The 18,203-nt window shown below is 53.0% G+C and overlaps 2 protein-coding genes across 3 annotated transcripts; both read right to left on the reverse strand.

Moving 5' to 3' along the window:
* Nucleotides 1–1,338: 1,338 nt before the first annotated feature.
* On the reverse strand, nt 1,339–8,336 carry MRM1 (mitochondrial rRNA methyltransferase 1). The gene is made up of 5 exons (XM_070394024.1): nt 7,642–8,336; nt 7,340–7,433; nt 5,193–5,325; nt 4,962–5,081; nt 1,339–4,759 (listed from the first exon to the last, which is right to left on the reverse strand). Exons 1-5 carry the CDS (start codon nt 8,187–8,189, stop codon nt 4,599–4,601), a joined length of 1,056 nt encoding a protein of 351 aa, XP_070250125.1. The 5' UTR covers nt 8,190–8,336; the 3' UTR covers nt 1,339–4,598.
* Nucleotides 8,337–9,182: 846 nt separating this feature from the next.
* Nucleotides 9,183–17,556, reverse strand: DHRS11 (dehydrogenase/reductase 11). 2 transcript variants are annotated; one of them, XM_070393816.1, is made up of 8 exons: nt 17,204–17,556; nt 16,749–16,810; nt 14,434–14,587; nt 11,749–11,843; nt 10,951–11,080; nt 10,197–10,289; nt 9,952–10,017; nt 9,183–9,828 (listed from the first exon to the last, which is right to left on the reverse strand). In XM_070393816.1, the coding sequence occupies exons 1-8, from the start codon at nt 17,534–17,536 to the stop codon at nt 9,787–9,789; spliced, it is 975 nt and encodes a 324-aa protein (XP_070249917.1). In that variant the 5' UTR covers nt 17,537–17,556; the 3' UTR covers nt 9,183–9,786. The 2 variants fall into 2 exon arrangements, with proteins under 2 accessions (XP_070249917.1, XP_070249918.1); XM_070393817.1 differs by lacking the exon at nt 16,749–16,810 and having other exon boundaries at nt 14,434–14,643.
* Nucleotides 17,557–18,203: the final 647 nt, after the last annotated feature.

Below are 18,203 nucleotides of genomic sequence, written 5' to 3' on the forward strand. Positions count from 1 at the left end.
CCTGGCCCTGCAGGAGTGTGTGTGTTTGTGTGGGGGGGGCGTCTAATTTAGGACCCTAGCCGGGGCGGGGGCAGAACCTGGCAATTTAGCCTCCTGCCAAAAGAGAAGTCCAGCCCTGGAAGGAAGCAGGGGTGTTGGCCACAATTCAGCTGCTCTGGAAATTCTAAGGCGGCCTCCAGCCCTTCAGGGACCCTCCCCACTTGGCTGCGGAGCCCAGACAAGGAGGATCCTGCAAATGCCATTTCAGCCCCTCGCCTCTCCAATTCGCTCTAGTGGTTTTCAGAGGTGAATCATTGAGTGTTGCAGCTGAAAGAGACCCTAGAGCAGCGGTTCTCAACCTGTGGGTCGCGACCCCTTTGGGGGTCGAACGACCCTTTCACAGGGGTCGCCTAAGACCATCCTGCATGTCAGATATTTACTTTATGATTCATAACAGTAGCAACATTACAGTTATGAAGTAGCAATGAAAATAATTTTATAGTTGGGGGTCACCACAACATGAGGAACTGTATTAAAGGGTCGCGGCATTAGGAAGGTTGAGAACCACTGCCCTAGAGTCTATGGGGAAATTGAGGCCGGGTTGGTAGGAGAGAAGAGCCCGGTGCCCTGACCTCTGGGTCTGCACCTGGGTGCTGTGAGACCACCACCATGTCCCAGGCACCAGCTGAGGTCTTCACGCACATCATCTCATTTCATCTGCACCAGGCTCCTCGGAAGTAGACACCACGGTTATCCCCATTTTATTGATGAGGAAAGTAAGACTTGGAAAAGTGAAGGGACATGTTCACATTTACGCCATCGTCAAGGCACAGAGTTGGGACTGAGCAAACTGCCCTGGCCTATCGTGTTTCATTCCGACCCTGCCCTCCAGGGAGGGACCTGCACCCAGCACCTTCATTCCCTGTCACAGCCCCTGGAGCTCCTGGGTATGGACCACACCTGGTGAACAGTGTCATGTGTCAGCCACCAGCGGCCACTCCAAGGAGAAGCAGACCTCATCCTGGGCCTTGAGACCTCAGGTGCTTTCTCTGTCTTGAGAATGCCTGGTTTGCGTAACAGAACTACATCCTGGCTGTGTATGGCAGGTAATTACAGCCTCAATTACTTTGGGTTCAAGTGAACCTATCTTTCCAGAGACCAGCCAGCCTGCTGCCCAGGGATGAAGCAGGGAGGAGCCCCTTGCGCCTGGCTATTAGCCCAGGAGAGTGACCCCTCTAGATGGCCCAGACCACAGGGACCCAGCAAGCTGATAAATAGCATGCTCCAAGCAGGTCAGATAGGGTTCCAGATACCAGAGGAGTCCATGGGCAAGACTAGGGGCTCTGGACCCTGAGTACCCCCAACCCCAACTTCTAGTTTCCATGCTGGGTTTGGGTCCCTACATGGAAGGAACTCCAGGACAGCTGAGTTTATTTTCACCAAATCTGTTAGTCTGGGTTCTCCAGAGAAACAGAACCAATAGAAGACACACACACTTATCTATTTATTTATTACTAGAGGCCCAGTGCACAAAATTTGTGCATGGGTAGGGTCCCTAGGCCTGGCCGGCGATCAGGGCCAATCAGGGCCTTCCTTCCCCAGGGTGCTGGCGCAACCTTCCTTCATTCTGCGCCACCCCCTGGTGATCATCACACATCGTAGCGAGCAGACGAACACCCGGTCGAACTCCCAAGGGGACAATTTGCATATTAGCCTTTTATTATGTAGGATAGAGAATTGGCTCATGTAATCACGGGGGCTGGCACCACAAGTTCTGCAGGGTGAGTCTCATGCTGGAGGCCAACGATGTCATTCCCATCTGAAGGCCAGCAGGCTCGAGACTCCAAAAGAGCCCGTGTTTTCAGTTCCAAAAAAAACAGTAAGAGTTCTCTTACTCATGGGTCAGGCTTTTTGTCCTATTTAGGCCTTCAACTGATTGGATGAGGCGCACCCACATTAGGAAGAGCAATCTGTTTTACTCAGTCTACCAATGTGAATGTTATTCTCACCCAAAGTCACCCTCACAAACACACTCAGAACGTTTGACCAAATATCAGGGCACCACGGCCCAGTCAAGTTGACATATAAAGTGAACCATCACACTGTTGTTGTGTGCCAGTCCTTGGTGCATAGTTCTTTAGTTTACAGAACACTTTTTTTGTTGTCGTTAATCCTCACCGTAAGATATTTTTCCCATTGCTTTTCAGAGAGAGTGGAAGGGTGGGGGGAGAGAGAGAGAAACATTGATGTCCGAGAGACACACTGACTGGTTGCCTCCTGCACGTGCCCTAACCGGGGGTGGGGAGCAAACCCACAACCCAGGTACATTCCCTGAAACCCTTGGGTGAGCAGGCCAACACTCTAATCACTGATCAACTCTAATCACTGATCAACACTGGCCAAAAACATGTTTTACTGACATGCTCTCATCTTATTTTACATCTCTGCTGGGGAGGGGGCAGCTGGAGCAGGTGTTGATGGTGCCACTCCCATTTTACAGGTGTGGAGACTGAGAAGCCATCTAGGTAGGAAACCATGGAGCCAGGGCTAGAACCAGCATCTTCTAAAGAACTTTAGGGACAGATGAAAGGTTGCCTGGCGTGTGCTTCCAGACATGCCCTCAAAAGCATGGTGTGAATGATTTGGCAGAGGTTTCTTGGATATGAGCGGGTGGCTGGAGGAACAGTGATTCTCAAACCTGGCTGCTCACTAGCAGGGGAGCTGTAAGAAATGCGTGTACCTGGCTTGCTCCCCACAGATTCTGATTTCATCAGTCTGGTGCCTCTGGGATCTGGAATATTAAAAGTTATCCCCCTTCCCTGATCCCATGACTCTACGGTGCAGCCAAGGTACAAAGCCACACTAGGCTCTTGGCCAAGAGCATAGCAGGGATGGAGGAAACAGGTAGTATGCCCAAGGTTGACTTGTGCCAGCGAGGTCAGAGCCTGTGTGCCGGATGGGGACGGACAGTTCAAGGGAGGATGGAGAGTGCCAATAAAGTGGTGATCTGTGGAGTTTATGAAGGGGTTTCTTCTTTTCTTGAGAGGATCAACTTTGACTTTAAAGCAATCTTAGGTCCTTTTTAAACAAATTCAAATGTCTTTCTAAATTGGCATGACCATTAGAATTCCAAGATAAATGCAGTCCACAGAGAAAGGGCAGTACTATTTACTGAGCACCTACTATGCACGAGGCACCAAGTTCCTAATGTCCTCTGAATCCTCCTAGCAATCCAGAAGGATAGGGTTATCCCCTTTCACCAAGGACGGGACTGAGGCCCAGGCAGGTAAGGAACTTGCCCGAGGTCACACAGCAATCAGGATTTGAATTTAGGGTTGTTGTCCTCCAGATCCACACTCCAGAGCAGTGGTTCTCAACTAGGGGTGACCCCCCCACCCCCACCCCACCCTCCAGGGACATATGGCAATGTCTAGAGAGATTTTTGGTTGTCACAACTGGAGGAAGGGGGCTGCTACTGGCATCTGGTAGGTAGAGGCCAGGGGTGCTGCTAAACATCCTACAATGCACAGCACAGTCCCCACAACAGAGAATTATCCAGCCCAGAATGTTAACAGCGCTGAGATTGACAAACCCTGCTCCAGGTTCTCAGCCTGGGCTGCACATAACACCTGTGGTGGGGAAGGGGGAGGCTTTACAAATCCTGATGCCCAGCTGCACCCTAACCAACTACATCAGACTCTGGGGATCGGTCCCAGTGTCAGTTGATTCTTAAAGCTTGCAAGGTGGTTCCAATGTGCAGCCCAGACTATTCTAAACTACTTACACCTGTGGCCTCTGTTCCATCTGTGGGACCCTGAGGGACAAGTACCAAATCGGTCCCGATAACAACCAGCAACCCTATCCTCGCCACCTCCCAGAATCAAAGGCCAGGCTTCATTGGTTCCTTCCGTGTAGGTGGACTAACTGCTGACTCACCAGTCAGGGGGACTTGAGGACCAGTGGGGTGGGAGGTATTTGCTAACCTTTCCCTTGTCTCTTGGAGGCCACAGCCAGGGATCTCCCCAGATGACTGTAAGAGCTTCCCGAAAAGACTGTGGACTAAAGAGCAAGGCTGCCACCTAGTGGATGAATCGAACAGAATGGCCCACCAGTTGAGGTTTTATTTGAGCCTCACAACAGCCCTGAGAGGGAGGTGCCAACAAGGGCTCTGAGGCATATAAAGATGAAGTCCGTGCTCAAGGCCCCGCAGTGGGGCAGGGTGTGAGCCTGGATTTGCACCTGTCTGGCCCACAAAGAGCCCTTGGCTCCCTCTACATTCTCACACTGGTTCAAAGGAACAGAATCCCTGGACTGTGCTGCCCAACTCCCTTCTGATGTTTAGACTTCCTCTTGATGTCCAGGCAGGACCTGGGAGGAAACAGACCCTCTCAACTAGCACATCCTAGAAATTAACAGGCTACCATCTCCAACTGCAAGTGCAAACTCAAAACAGGAAACGGAACTTCTTCTGGTCTCCACCGCAAAGCTCCCTGCTTCCCAAGACAGTGATTACTGAACAGAGCCTGGTGCACACTCAAGTAACAGAGTCCAACATTTCACCATGTGGATGCGTGGGCCACCTATCCCCTGCCCTCCAGCACATACACATCTTGAACAGTTCAAGTCAGCCCCCGTCTTGCCTCTCTTTCTGATCCTGAGGGCAGTCCTGGGTGCTGAGGCAATCTGGGCCCTTCAGCCATGGCTGAGGGTTCTTGGGGGTCTCGGAGATGTTGCCCTCTCTTCCCCTTCCTCTGGCTGCAAATGGAGTGAAGAAGAATTCCTGCAAAGACAGACAGAATCATATGGGGAAGAGAACTGAGAAGAGGAAGGACCATATGCTAGGCACTCCCTCATTTCATTCTCAAAAGGATGTACTTTCTGCATTTGGCACAGAAAGCAATGGACATGCAGAATGATTGAGAAACTTGTTTAGGATGAAACAGGTACACATGTGTGATCAGAGGAAAAGAAGTAAGACTCACCTGCAGCCACAGAGACATTCAAGGACTCCAGTCCAGGAGGAAGCTGCCGGCCAGGCAGGATGGTGAGGAGGAGCTGGCAGGAGGCTTGCACCTCTGGGGACAGGCCAGAGCCCTCATTCCCTGCAGAGCAAGGGTGAGGGGAAAGGGCAGAGATTAGGGATGCCACAGCTGGACAGGCAGGCACTCAGGAAATGAACAGCTGAGCACAGAAAAGCAGGAACATCTACCTACCCAGCACTAGGAGAGTAGGCTGGTCCCAGAGGAACTCCAAGCAACTAGTGATGGGGATCTCAGAGGATCCGGAAATCTCAGGCCCCAGGCAGCCCACCGTGCCAGCCACGAGCCAGCCCTGCCGGGCTTTGGCCTGAAAGGGGAAAGAAATCATATTCTAGCTCACCAAACCTTCTTCAGAGTCCTGGCCAAGGAATAGCCCAACCTTGCCCATATATAAGGTGGGGCAAAAGTAGGTTTACAGTTGTGAGCACTGGAAAGTTTATTCTTGTGTTAATATTAATTATTAGATTATTTTCCATGCGAACAATCATAAACCTACTTTTGCCGCGCCCTGTATGCATTACCTTGGTGAGCCATTCAGTTCAGTCAATAATTAATGAGCACCTAGAATGGGCAGACTCTGTTCTAGGCACTGGAGATAGGGCAGTGAACAGCGGCCAAAATCCCAGCCTCATGGAAGGGAGGGCCTCCCTGAAATGACTTGTGAGTGGAGATCAGGAGGAGATGAGGAAGCACGGTGTAGACATCAGGGGGAAGAGTCTTCTAGGCAGTGATCAGTAAATGCAAAGGCTGGGGGGCGGCTGCTTACCTGCTACGTGTGAGGAACAGCACAATAGCAAGGTGGCCTGGGAAGGGAGCCATTGAGGCAGGAGAGGGAACAAAGGGCTACATAAGGTAGAACCTCAAAGGCCACTGGAAGGACTTTGGCTTATACTATGGGACAAACGCAAAGGCTTTTAAAAACTCTGAACGCATGGTCTGACTTATGTTGCAACAGGATCTCTCTGCCTGTTGGGTTGACAGCCAATAGCAGAAGCAAGATCAGGTAGGAGGTTTCACAATAATACAGGCAAGAGACGATGGTGGCTTGGACCAGAGTTGTAGCAGTGGAGAGAGAAGAAGTGGTGAGAATATGCAAATAACTTTATGGTAAAACCAAAAGGATGCACTGACAAATGGGAATGGGTGTGAGAGCAGAAAAAAAAAATCAAGGGCGATGCCAAGGTTTCTATCCTAACCCCTGAAAGGATGGAGCTGTCATCGATTGAGCTGGGTCTCCAGAAGGAACAGGGGCTGGGCTACAGAACTGTTCAGTTTGAAATGCCGATTAGACAGCAAAAGAAAGCTGTTTTGTTTTATAACCCCTTTGAGATGCTTTTATTTATTCATATTGGAATCATTCTGGGTTGAGGACATTGAGCAGCTTTCTAAAATCGCATCAACTATTATTTACCTTGCTTTTTTCAAACCAGTGTTGCTAGTTGTTTGAAAACAGAGCTATTGAGTAGGTAACTAGATACATGAATCTGGGGTTTAGGAGCAAGATCCAGGTTAGGCTATACAGTTGGGATGCGTTAAAATATATATGCTACTTAAAGCCGTGAGAGTGGATGAGGCAAAAAAAAAGAGAGAGAAAAGAAAGAAAAAGAAAAGAGAATATATATATATATATATATATATATATATATATATATATATGAATGAATGAGATCCAAGAAGTACTGAGACTTGGAAGAGACCTGGAGATGGTCAGTGGAACGGCCAAGTGCAGGGCAATACTGCCCCCTTGTGTCCAGCAAGAGAACAGCAGGGGGGTTTCTTAGGTTGGCTCCCCAAATTTTGTGGGGTTTTTTGTGTGGTAGCTGGGGTTGCTTTGTGTGTGTGAAAGGGAAGAGAGGAAAGGCATAGACTAGTCCTTATTACAGAGCCTTTCAAGCAGGCTAGAAGGAGTCAGTGGGAGGAGGGGGGGGAGAGGGACATATGTAATACTTTCAATAAAGATTTTTTTTTTAAAGAGCCTTGCAAGCTATGCTCCTATGGAGGGACTCGGGACACATTTACTGAAGACCTACTTAGCAGGTACTGAGGCCCCGTGGCAGACCTGCAGCCGGGCAAAAAGGTATGCCTGGAGAAGTGCAGCAAAGGGAATGAGGCTAGGACGTCTCCAACTTCAGATTCTGTTCCGCTCATGGTTTTAAAAACCCTGGGATCCTTCCCTCTTCCCGAAAGGATTTAGAGAAGCACAGGAAATGCCAACATGCTCTCTTCTCCCCCTTCCTCCACCAGTTCCTGGTTAAGTGGCCTGAGAGGCTGATCGTGGCTCATTTCTGCTCCTTCCCGCCACCCAACCCCTCGGCCCTCACCTGTAAAAATCCGCCCAGGTCATCGGTGAAGAATATGTCCATCACCTCCATAGCCCCCGCGCTGGCCTTGCTGACTACCGGAGTGAGCGGGCAGCTGCAAAGTGACCCCATGCCCCGTGTAAGGCTGCGTGATCTCAAGCCCGGCGCCCTCCCCTCCGCTCCCCTCCCCCGGCCCCCAAGGGTTAGAGATGAAAATTCTGGCGTAGAGAGACCGGCCTAGGGGATCCCCAAAGGGTCAAGGTGCGGAGGAACTCGGCTGCCCCTTGAAATTGGGACACACGGGGAATAATGAATGTCCGTGCCTGTTTCTGCGGCTGGTGATGACCTGGTCCACTCCGAGGAAGTGAGCGGAGCGCAGCACGGCCCCGAGATTCCGCGGATCCTGGAGCCTCTCGAGGACGAGCCACAGCTGCTGGGGGTCATCTCCTGGCCTCGCCTCCCCGGCCTCGGTCCAGGGCCGGGGCCGCAGCGGGCTCACCTCCATGCAGACGCCCTGGTGCACCTGGTGGCGGCACAGGGCGTCCAGCTTCTGCCGTCGGGGCCACAGAACCGGAATGTCCCGCGCTTCCGCCGCCCGGAGCAGCTCTGCCCGCTCTCCCCGCACCCCCGACCTGCCGGCCTGGAGCAGGAGCCGGGCCACGCGGCGGCGGGCGGCCCGCAGAGCCAGGAGGCACGGGGACAGGCCGAACAGGAGTTCCCGGCCCCCGGGCGAGCGCGGGGCAGGCGCCAGGTCATCCCGGAGCAGGCGGCTCAGCTCCTCTCCCCCGGGCCGCGCCGTGCGGGAGGACTGACGCGCAAGCTGGCCGGGAAAACGCCAGGTCGCGCCCCTGAGGGCCCGCAGCAGCGCCATGGTCTATGCCCTTAGCTACGCCCTCAAGAGCTGTCACTCCAGACGGAGCCTGTGGCACCCATCCTGCCTCCTCAGACAGAGAAACGGACAGTCCACACTCCCGGCGGGAAGACCGCCTGAGGCAGGTAGCCGGGCCGCGACCGCCCCCTTCCCGACCTCGCGCGGGGCGCTCCGCTTCCGAGTTCGCGCGAGCCCGCTTCCTGCCCGGACGCATTGCGCATGCTCACCCACTAGGCCGTCCCTACAGCGCCGCCTGCAGGGCTGGCTGAGCAGCGACCTCCACCGCACGGCAGCCGGCAGCCGGCAGTGATCAGCGCTGAGCTGACCCTGCTACTGGCTTCATTCTGCGCCCTTTGAGTTTCCAGGAAGCTGGAGGGTCGCATTCACCCAGGCACCAGCAAAAAACACTTTACAGAGATGTGTTCAACTAGGTCAGTCGTGGTGCTTCCCTTCCCATTGGATACTGGTGCTTTTCCTCAGAAGTTTCTCCTGCATCCAGCTCCTCCTCTGCGTTTCTACTGCCTTTTCAAACCCGGAGCACCAGTTAGCAGGACTCAGCAGTCACTTCCTACCCTGTGACGGCTGATTCTCTAAGCCACTGCTCGGTGCCTGTCCCGCACCTGCTGACAAGCCAACTGATGCCCTTGGCCCACAGGTAATGGCCAGACTCCTTGCTCAGCACTCAGACGTCCGGGGATCCAGGCTTTTCAGCCCCATCTCACTCCTGCACTAAGTTCTGTGCTGTTCCCACAGCACTGCATGCTCTTTCTGGCCTCTGGGCCTTGCACATCTTGTCTTCTTTTCTGGCTGGCAAATTCTACCAATTTTCAAGACCCAACCCAAAACCACACCTGCTACCCTAAGGTAATCCACACTCCAGAAGTGAGGCTCTAAATTCACCCACTTTCCACTCACCTGGAAGAAATTCTGAGAAACCACCACCCCAGATCACAAAGAAAGGGGAAGAACTGAAAGACACTCACAAAGCCAAGGTCGGTTGTTGAAATTTTTCTTTTTTAATTATTACACTGAAATCCACTTGGGAGGGAGGCCCTGGTATTGTGCTGCCAATCAGAGTAGAGTGATGACCCCCACTGGACTGAAGAACTAGGTGCGGGAAGGGGGAGGAGAGAAGGGATGGAGGGGGCATTGGGGCAGGGAGAGGAGGAAGCTGGAGCCCTCCATAACCACTCAGATAAAAGATGAGTAGTTCCCCCTGCCACCTCATCCCTGAGCAACAGGGGGTGGAGTGTAAGAAGATAGGGGGAAGCCACCCTTCTGGCCAAGGTCCTTCCCCAAGTCAAAGGGAAGAGACCAAGGACAGCAAACAAAGGCCAAGGAGCCCAAGAAGGGGACCAAGAGTGAGTTAACAGGTAAAGTAATTAGGGACACCACCTCCTCTCCCCAGCCCACTTTTCACATTTGTGGTGGAAACAATTGGACTAGATAGAAAAGACCTCAAACATTTTCAAACCCCTGGGAGGGGTGGAGAGAGGAAGTGGAGTCCAGGAGTCCAGAAATTAACACCTACAACCCAAAGGCCAGCACCAAGCCGTGAAGATCCGTGAAGAGAGGAGGAGGCGCTCCCCACAGGAAGCTAGGTCACCTGCTCCGTGGGCCTCATCTGGATGTCTCCGATCTGCAGAAGGGACAAAGGCTTGAGGCAGTCAGGACACTGCCACCCTCTTTAAGGCCTCTCTGCTCTCCTCCTCTGGGGATGGTTGGGCTTCTCCATGGGGTGGACAGCCAATGCCAGACTTACCTGGACATGTGGGGGGGTGCTGAGGACATAGATGATAGCCTGGGCCACATCTTCAGGTTTCAGACACTGAGCACCAGGGAAAAGGGGGATTAAGATGAGGACGGAATGGATCCAAGTTCCCTCCCACCACTGAGGTCCTCTCCAGCATCCACATTCCCACCCCAACCCTCTAGGAGGAGTAACGGCCTGGCTAGAAGGACAGGTTCCCTTCCCTCTGCCTTCACTTAGAATGAGGGAGGCCCCACCTTTATGTGTTCATAGGTGGCAGCTGCCTTCTCAGGGTCCTTGTCATGAAGTTTGAAGGCGAATTGTGTCTCCACCAATCCTGGAGAGATGCACTGGGCCGACAGAGAGGGCCTGCTCAGGAACTGAGCTTTGCCCAACCCCAACCCCAATCAGAGGCCAGGCTTTGAGGAGGTTGGAGAGAAAAGGACGGAAGCCACAGGGCCCCAGCTTCACAAGGTTGGCTGTCCCATGTTAGCAGCTGCCTCCTGGCTCCAAGGCTGCCACTGGTGATGATCACAATGATATCTACCACTTACAGAGCCCTTACTAAAAGCCAGGTAAATGTTTGACAAAATGTTCTCTCTTAAAAAACCTCATAACCTGATTATCATCTCTGTTTTACAAATGCAAAGACTGAGGCTTGGAGAGGTTGAGTAAGTTGCCCAAGGTCATTCTGCCTTCAAGGGCAGAGCCCAGAGTCCTGGTTTCCTGCCACTGTGCACCTGGTTTCCCACAATCCCTTGCTTTCCCTCAGTCTCACCCGCCATGTTCCAGTCAGGCCAGCCCCCTCCTACCTCAAAGTCAGTGAAACGGGACACTCAAGTACTGAGCAGGGCCATGCAAGTAGCAGCAGAGCCCAGGAGCTCTGTGCCCAATATGCTCGCAGGGGTTCTAAAGCAGCACACCCAGGACATGGGCTCCCTGGGCAGCATGTGTGGGGTGGAGAGGGCCTGTGCCTATCCCATCCCCACCAGGGCCAGGCCACACCCTCACCGTGGCTCGGATGTGGGTCTGGGCCTCCCGAAGCTCTTGCCTCAGTCCCTCTGTCAGTGCAGTGACGGCATACTTGGTAGCACTATAGAAATGGGCCACAGACTGGGGTACCACTCGGTGGCCAGACATGCTGGGTAGAGGGAGGGAAGGGGAAAGAAGACAGTGATGCTCCCGAGAGACCAGCAGTGCTCCCTGCTGTACCAGTCAACCCCACCACCTCGATGCTGCAGGGAAGCCTTCTAAAGGGGGCCTCTGGAGGCCATCCTTGCGGCCCACTAATCTAGCTGTTATTCAAGCTGCTCCTGAAAACCCTACTCTCTAGACATCTTCCCTACAGTGACCACAGAATCCCCTCTCTTGGTCACGCAGGCTGTCAAAAGTCTCTTAATTTCACCTGCACATTCACTGATATGGTTCTACTGGGAGATCTCTGAGGGCAGAGGCCATGTCTCCCCACTCAGAGTGGGGGCTCCCCAATGATACTGTGTAGTCTTTCTTTGTACCACAAGGTGGGGTTCATTCCAGGGCCTGAGGAATGGAGAATCTCCGTGCCAGCAGAGCCCCTAGGCTTCCACTGCAAAGACAAGGGCTGAGCCACCCATTCCAGCCAACTAGGGGCTGGCACTTGAATGCACTATTCTTCCCCTCACCATAATCATGCCATTGGGTGTTAACTGAGTATTAAATCCCTACTTTACCAAAGAAACAGGTCCAAAGAGGTCAAATAAGCTGCAACAGATCACCCAGCTAGGAGGGTGAGTGGTGATCTGCGCTCTAGCCCTCGGCCACCTGTCTCACCTGTTGATGTTAATGATGTGCCCATCATCCACATTCCGCTCCTTCATGGACTGGTAGGCTTCCCGCGTGCAGATGCTGAGGGCCAACACATTCACCTGCAGGCCAGGGAGGGCAATGGGATGTCTCTAGCTTGGGCCCATCTGAGCAGGTGATGGAGCCACAGAGAACCCCCAGGAAGCATTCCAAAACAGTGCCTAGGTCCTACCAAAGACCAACAACAGACCCAGGGCACTGTGCCTTAAAGGTGCTCCTCCCCCTAAAGCTGCTAGCCCCCGCTGACAGCAGAGGCAGCTTCTCTCCCTGGGTGACCCTCAAGTTCCTGTGAATAGGAATAGAAACCCCCCAAATCCCATACACAACCCAGGAACCCTCTGTATCTTGGCTGTCTCCTCTCCAAATAGTAGAATCTCTGCCTCAGGGAACCATCTCCTTTTCTTCTCCAAATACCCTCTTCTCTGGGACAGTGCCCCTGATCCTGCTCTCTCCTAAACAGCCTCAAATCCTTCCTAAAATGGGTTTAAAAATCTCTCTCCTTAAACACACCATGGCCTCTCCCCACCTTACCCAGCTATTCGCTGCTCCTTTCCTGTCCCCTCCCTTGAGACTACTAGTAGAAAAGGTCTGATCCTCCTTCCTTTAACCTCTGTTCCAGCTACAGAACTAGGCACAGAGACTCTTAAGAGGGTGGGTAACTTGTCATGGAAGGCAGGGGACCTCCCAAGGGGCTTCCTGCCTTCTGCCCTCTCCTCGCTCTGGCAGAGGTGACACCAAATCCCCACCACCCTTCATGGAACAGAGGCCTGAAGAAGTGTCTCTGCTCTAAAGCTCCGGCCCAGCCCCACTCCTAGCTTTACCCAGGAGGACAAGCAGAGATAAAGCTTTCAGCAGGTCCTCATGTCTCGCCTCTCCAGAAGAGACGGGACCAGCCGGGAAATTAGATGTTTGTCCTTATCAGGTGTCAGAGCCAGGCATCAGGACAGAACACCCTGGGCGTGAACCTGCCACAGCAGTCACAGCAGAAGGACACAGGAGGCTCTCAGCCCTGTTTCTGATCCTCTTAGCAGTGTGGGTTTGTGGGCAGAAGGAGTAGGAGAAACAGATCCCTGGATGTCAGGGAAGTGAATCTCCTAGGTCTGGGGGTTAGGGATGGGAGTGGAGAAGATGTCTCATAGGATGACCCTAATAGAATTACATAATGTTCAAGCTGGAAGGGGCCTTAGGGATTTGAAGTAAGTCCCTCACTTTATAGACGGGCAAGTTGAGATCCAGGTTGAGAGACCCACCCACTGCAGGTGAGGGCCACAACTCAGATCTCCCAGAAGGCTGTGTGAGGGCAAGGAGAGTGCTTCACTTTCACTGTTCATTGTTTCAATGGTCACTGTTCATTTCCTGTCCCAAACACCTGTTAGGTGCTAAAGCTTCTGTGAGCAGATATGAAAAGAATTGTGTGGGGCCCGGCTGCTGTGGCTCAGTGGTTGAACATCGACCCATAAACCAGGTCACAGTTCAATTCCTGGTCAAGGCACATGCCCAGGTTGTGGGCTCGATCCCCAGCGGGGGGCATGAAGGAAGCAGCCAGTCAATGATTCTCTCTCATCATTGATGTTTCTATCTCTCTCTCTCCTTCTCCCTTCCTCTCTCTGAAATCAATAAAAATAAAAAAAATAAAAAATAAAAAAATATATATATATATAAAAGAATTGTGAGGGGAAAGACACATTGCATTTACACACTGCTTTCAACTTCTTAGAATAATTTCATACCCAATATTGCCCCATAATATAGTCTAGAAGTTGAAAACCCGTGTCCTACAGGCTGTGTTTGGGCCACACATAGTTTTAAAGCATTTTAAATTGATTTCCAACATGTATTAGGTTTCATTCATTCAAAAAATATCTATTGATTGTTTCCAGGCTGAGGCTGTAAGAGAGTAAAACACACAAAAATCCTTGCCCTCGTGGAATTGAGATTTCAGTGAATGGGATGAATGGAGTGTCACATAAAAACCCAGGCTCCCCACTCCTCTCATAAGATTTGGCCACACTGGGCCACATTGCCCCACAGCAGTGACACTGGACACTAGCAATGGTTGCCCCTGTACATGGCCGTGTGCTTTCTCACTTACTGCAGACCCCACCTGACCTGCCTCACTCTCTTATTACCTACCTGGCCACAGGGGACATTAGAGTTAGTGACCCCAGATATTGATGGTATAAGTATGTTCATCCCAATTAAATGTGACAAGACTGAAGCTCAGAAAGGGTAACTACCTGCCTGAAGCCACATAGTTGCTGGCAGGGCTGGTTGAGAACATTGTCTCCTGTCTCTTTGCTCCTTTCCTTCCCATAAGACCATGTTCCCAAGCACCCATAGTGCTGACATATGGGGACATTCAGTAAACAGTAGCTCTCTCCCCTACTGAGCTTTCTTCCAATAGAAGAAATCAGCCTAGACTTTAAGAACTATGCCCAGGGCCTCAAAGGAAAGAAGAATGGAAAAGACATGGCCATTCATCCACTCACTATCCCTCTGGTAGGGAAAGAAGAAAGGGGACAGTCAAGGTGCCCCAGGAAGGAACCCAAAGCTCCCTCTTGCTATTGTCCCATCCGGAGCAGTGCTCTGGCTCACCACCTTTGGGCTCCCCGCCGTCCTCCCAGCCCCCCTCTCCAGGTCTGCAGCCCTTACATTGAACATGTCCTTCCAACCGCTGGTGCTGCCTGAGAGCAGGGTGTCAGGCCGGGCCAAGCCAGCATTGTTGATGCAGATGTCCACACCGCTGTGCTGAGAGCGGATAGCCGAGAACATAGAGAGGATGTCCTCTTCATTTGACAGGTCACATCTGTAGGGGATCAAAGTCCCGGGGTAGCCTGCACTCTTACATTCGGCAGCCAGCTCCTATGAAACCCAACAGGGATCTAACTGGGGTGAGCTGCTCACTCCCACACCTCCCCTGCCAGAGACAACCTCCCTCTGCTGTCACCGCTTATAGAACTCTCTCCTTTGGTGGCCACCTTTTGGTCACACTGATGTTGGGACTGCCCATCCCCTAAGCTTGTCTTCTTTGGTCAAAGTCCAGGGGATGAGAGTGCTCCCTGAGTGAGGGAGGGGAAAGTTGAGATTATCAATGGAGTAACCTCACGGATAAACTGGAGTCTTCAATTCTAAGAAAGGGGCCAGGGACTGGGAATGGAGTGGTTTTTCTTTTCTTCCTCTCCCTCAATAGAACACCTTCTCTGCTCCTACATAAGATGCACCTCTCACCCCACCCCATACTTCCACCGGTTCCACGAGCCACTGAGCTGGTTATGCCAGGGCTTCCATCTCTTCTCCCCCATCACCTCATCCAGAAGGGCTTATATCTGAATTATCACCCTCCCTCCACAAATTGCACACGTATTTTTTCGATCGAGCCCATTTGCCAATCTTCCTTCGCCCTACATATAGGAAGGGTCAGGAAGTTAGGACAAATTCTCTCTGTCCCATGGTGCACCACCCTCCACCCCAAAGTTTCTCTGGAAACTCTGAGGCAAGTCAGGTGACAAGTGACATTGGCACCCCCTGTGTACTGCTAGGGCCCTCAGCACTCTGAAGAGCCCTGAGGAAGGGGAAGACCTGAGAAAGCAGAGCCACTGAGATCCCTGTGAGGAAAGCTGACATTCAGAAACAGGGAGAAACAAGCCCCGTGGCCTTGAGGCCAGTGACTGGGCACCTGAGTCTCGTGAAGGTGACTATGTACATGTGTGGGAGGGAGCAGACTAGAGGGTACGGGGTGCCCTAGAGGAAAGCCAGCTTAGCCAGCTGCCTTGGCCTGCAGCCTCCCTCCCCCCAAACCAAGCTGGGAATAAATGGCTGGATCAGGTGACCTAGGAAATTCTTTTCTGCTTTAACTTTCCAAGTTTAAAAGGTATAGTAGTCTGGGACTCAGAAGCCCTTCACCCAATCTTACCTACTCACGACCACCTCAGGAAACAGGGTTTCTCTCTCTAGGAGGCCAGAGCTCAAGCTCTGTTTCACTATCAATCAACCCATCAATAAAAGCAGATTGTGGGCAAGGTAACCTAGAATTCTCCCCACCTGGCAGGCAACTTGTCCCTTCCTCCTCCAGACTCAAAGCCCCCACAGGAGAGCCAGAATAGAGGGACTGGGAATATATTTCTCCCTGTCCCTGCCCTTTCATTGCCCCACCGGTCCTCCTGGGGCTAAGTGATCTGCTTGGAGATTCCCTTGGGGCTCAGGGACTCCCTTTCCTGGCTAGTTTAGGGCAGGGCAGTAGGAAGAGAAGACAAGGGTGGCTTTAGACTTAGGGAAGTCTTATCCCTGGCCTAACCCTCTAAGTTCCAAGGCTCCTGAGCTCCAGGAGAAAGGGAGGGGCAGAGTAGGGCAATGGTGTAACCAGGTGACCTTGGGACTATCTAGGAGGCAATAAAATATACCTTAGGGCAGCAGCAGGGGAGGGGACAGCCCTCCTTCCTGTATACCCTCTCCCTCTGCCCCCACCCAAGGCTTCCTTACCCTTGCCCTGCACGGGGACGCTGAGCAATGGTGGAGATTATGCCCTGCAGCTAAGCACTAGCGTGACCCCTGAGAGTGATCTTGCTGGGAAAATCCAGGGAACATGATGGAAATTTCTCCTCTTCTTCCCCCATGCTCCAACATGGCCAACTTCGTTTCATTGGTCTCCTGCTGCTCACAGCTCTGCTCCCAACCCCACTTTAAGAGGAAGCCCGAGTTCCATTTCTAGTGCTTTGTCCCCCTCAGGGCTCGCATGTTCAATGCCTATTTCACCTCCTCAGTCCCACCTAGGACAGTCAAATTGGAGAAGGGTCTATCTATGAACACCCCACTGTCATTCCTTTATGCCCACTGGGTAGGGGGTTAACCCTCAGGTTTGGGGGTGGAGGGGGGACTAGCCCGTTTGTTTTTGTTTGTTTTCAGAAAAACCACTCCCACCTCAACCCCAACCTCAGACCCGGGTTAAAAAAACAAAAACGATCACCAACATAACCTCTAGCTTCTGCTCATCTGGCTGACCAGCCACTTTCCTTGGCTCTGTGGGCTGAGTCTGGGGACCAGAGAAAGCAATCCAGTAGCCAACGTAGCCACTGAGTCCAGAAAGCTTTCTTTCCTTCTCCCTGGCTGCCTCGCCAGCCGGGGATCTCTGGTTCCCCTTTCCTGAGTCTACCCGAGCAGGCAGGTAGGAGGGAGAAAGATGCCAGAGACTTGGTACAATGGGGTAGGGACTGTTCCTTAAACGGCTCCTTAAAAGAGGGCATTTCAGAGGCCTGCCCCACTAGGCATCACCTTGTCCCTAAACCCGTGGCAAATGGCCCGGGGGTGGCAGGCAAGTGAGGGTAGCGTCCCAGCCCGACTCCGGCCACTCCCCCTCCCCCACCAGGACCCGACCCCGGCGAAAACGACGCCTCCCAGGGCACCCCGCTCCCCAGCCAGGCCTTACCTCTATGTTGCCTACGGTGCGGGCACAACCCACCACCTTCAGTCCCTGCTGGACCAGGGCCCGGGCCACGGCCGCGCCGATGCCCCCCGAGGCGCCCGTCACGAGTGCGAGCCGGTCGCGCCACCGCTCCATGCCGCCCCGGGCCATCTCACTGCGCGAGCTGGGCGCCTGGACGGCGGAGCTGGGCCCCAGGTCGCAGGGGTTCGGCCGTTCCCCTACCGCCACAGCAGCCGCCGCCGTCCGGCCCGCCTCGAGTCCGCGCCTGGAACCGCCTCCAACCTGGCCGGCCTGTGGCCGGGATTCCACCCTCCTTTCCTCGACTGTCGGCCACATCCCGCCGGAGGGCGTAGCAGCCCGGCCGTCCCGCCCCCCGCGCCGCCCGGACATGGCCCCGCCCCTTCCGGTCCCGCCTCGCCCCCGGCGCAGGGAACTGTCTGTTCTATCGGTGAGGGCCTGCGCTGGAGGGTCCCGGGGTCATGTGGTCCGGCTTCCCAGGTGAGCTCTACCCTTGGGGCAGGGAAACCGACGTGTAGCAGGAGTTTGCTCCAGGCCCGAGGATGCACGTACGTACCCTCGCCGCATGCTCAGTAGCCCTTCCTGTTCCTGACCCAAGGCCAGGAAGAGAAATTAAGGGCACTTAAGGTGACTCCAACGCCCTTCTAAACCAGCCGGTGGCTGATGGGTGACCTTGGGAGGGACTCTCAATCCTACTAACCAAGAAGTGATGGTTAAAAATGGAAACACCTCCAAGTACATGTGCACTGGGGGATTCTGTCCCAATGGACTACTTCCAACTGCCCTAGACCTTCTCACTCTCATTGCAGCAAATATATAGGTGAAACCAATAGCTAACTTTTATTGGGCATTTACGGTGTGACATGCACTTTTAAGCATTTTAAATATATTAATATGCAGAACAGCCCTATGAGATAGTACTTACTAATACTTTCATTTTTGAGATAACTAAACTTAGTTAAGACAGAAAGGGGTAAAGCATGGT

Source organism: Myotis yumanensis, unplaced genomic scaffold (assembly GCF_028538775.1).
Source record: "Myotis yumanensis isolate MYYU_CA2020_CCGP unplaced genomic scaffold, mMyoYum1.0.hap1 SCAF_16, whole genome shotgun sequence".
Lineage (NCBI taxonomy): Eukaryota > Metazoa > Chordata > Mammalia > Chiroptera > Vespertilionidae > Myotis > Myotis yumanensis.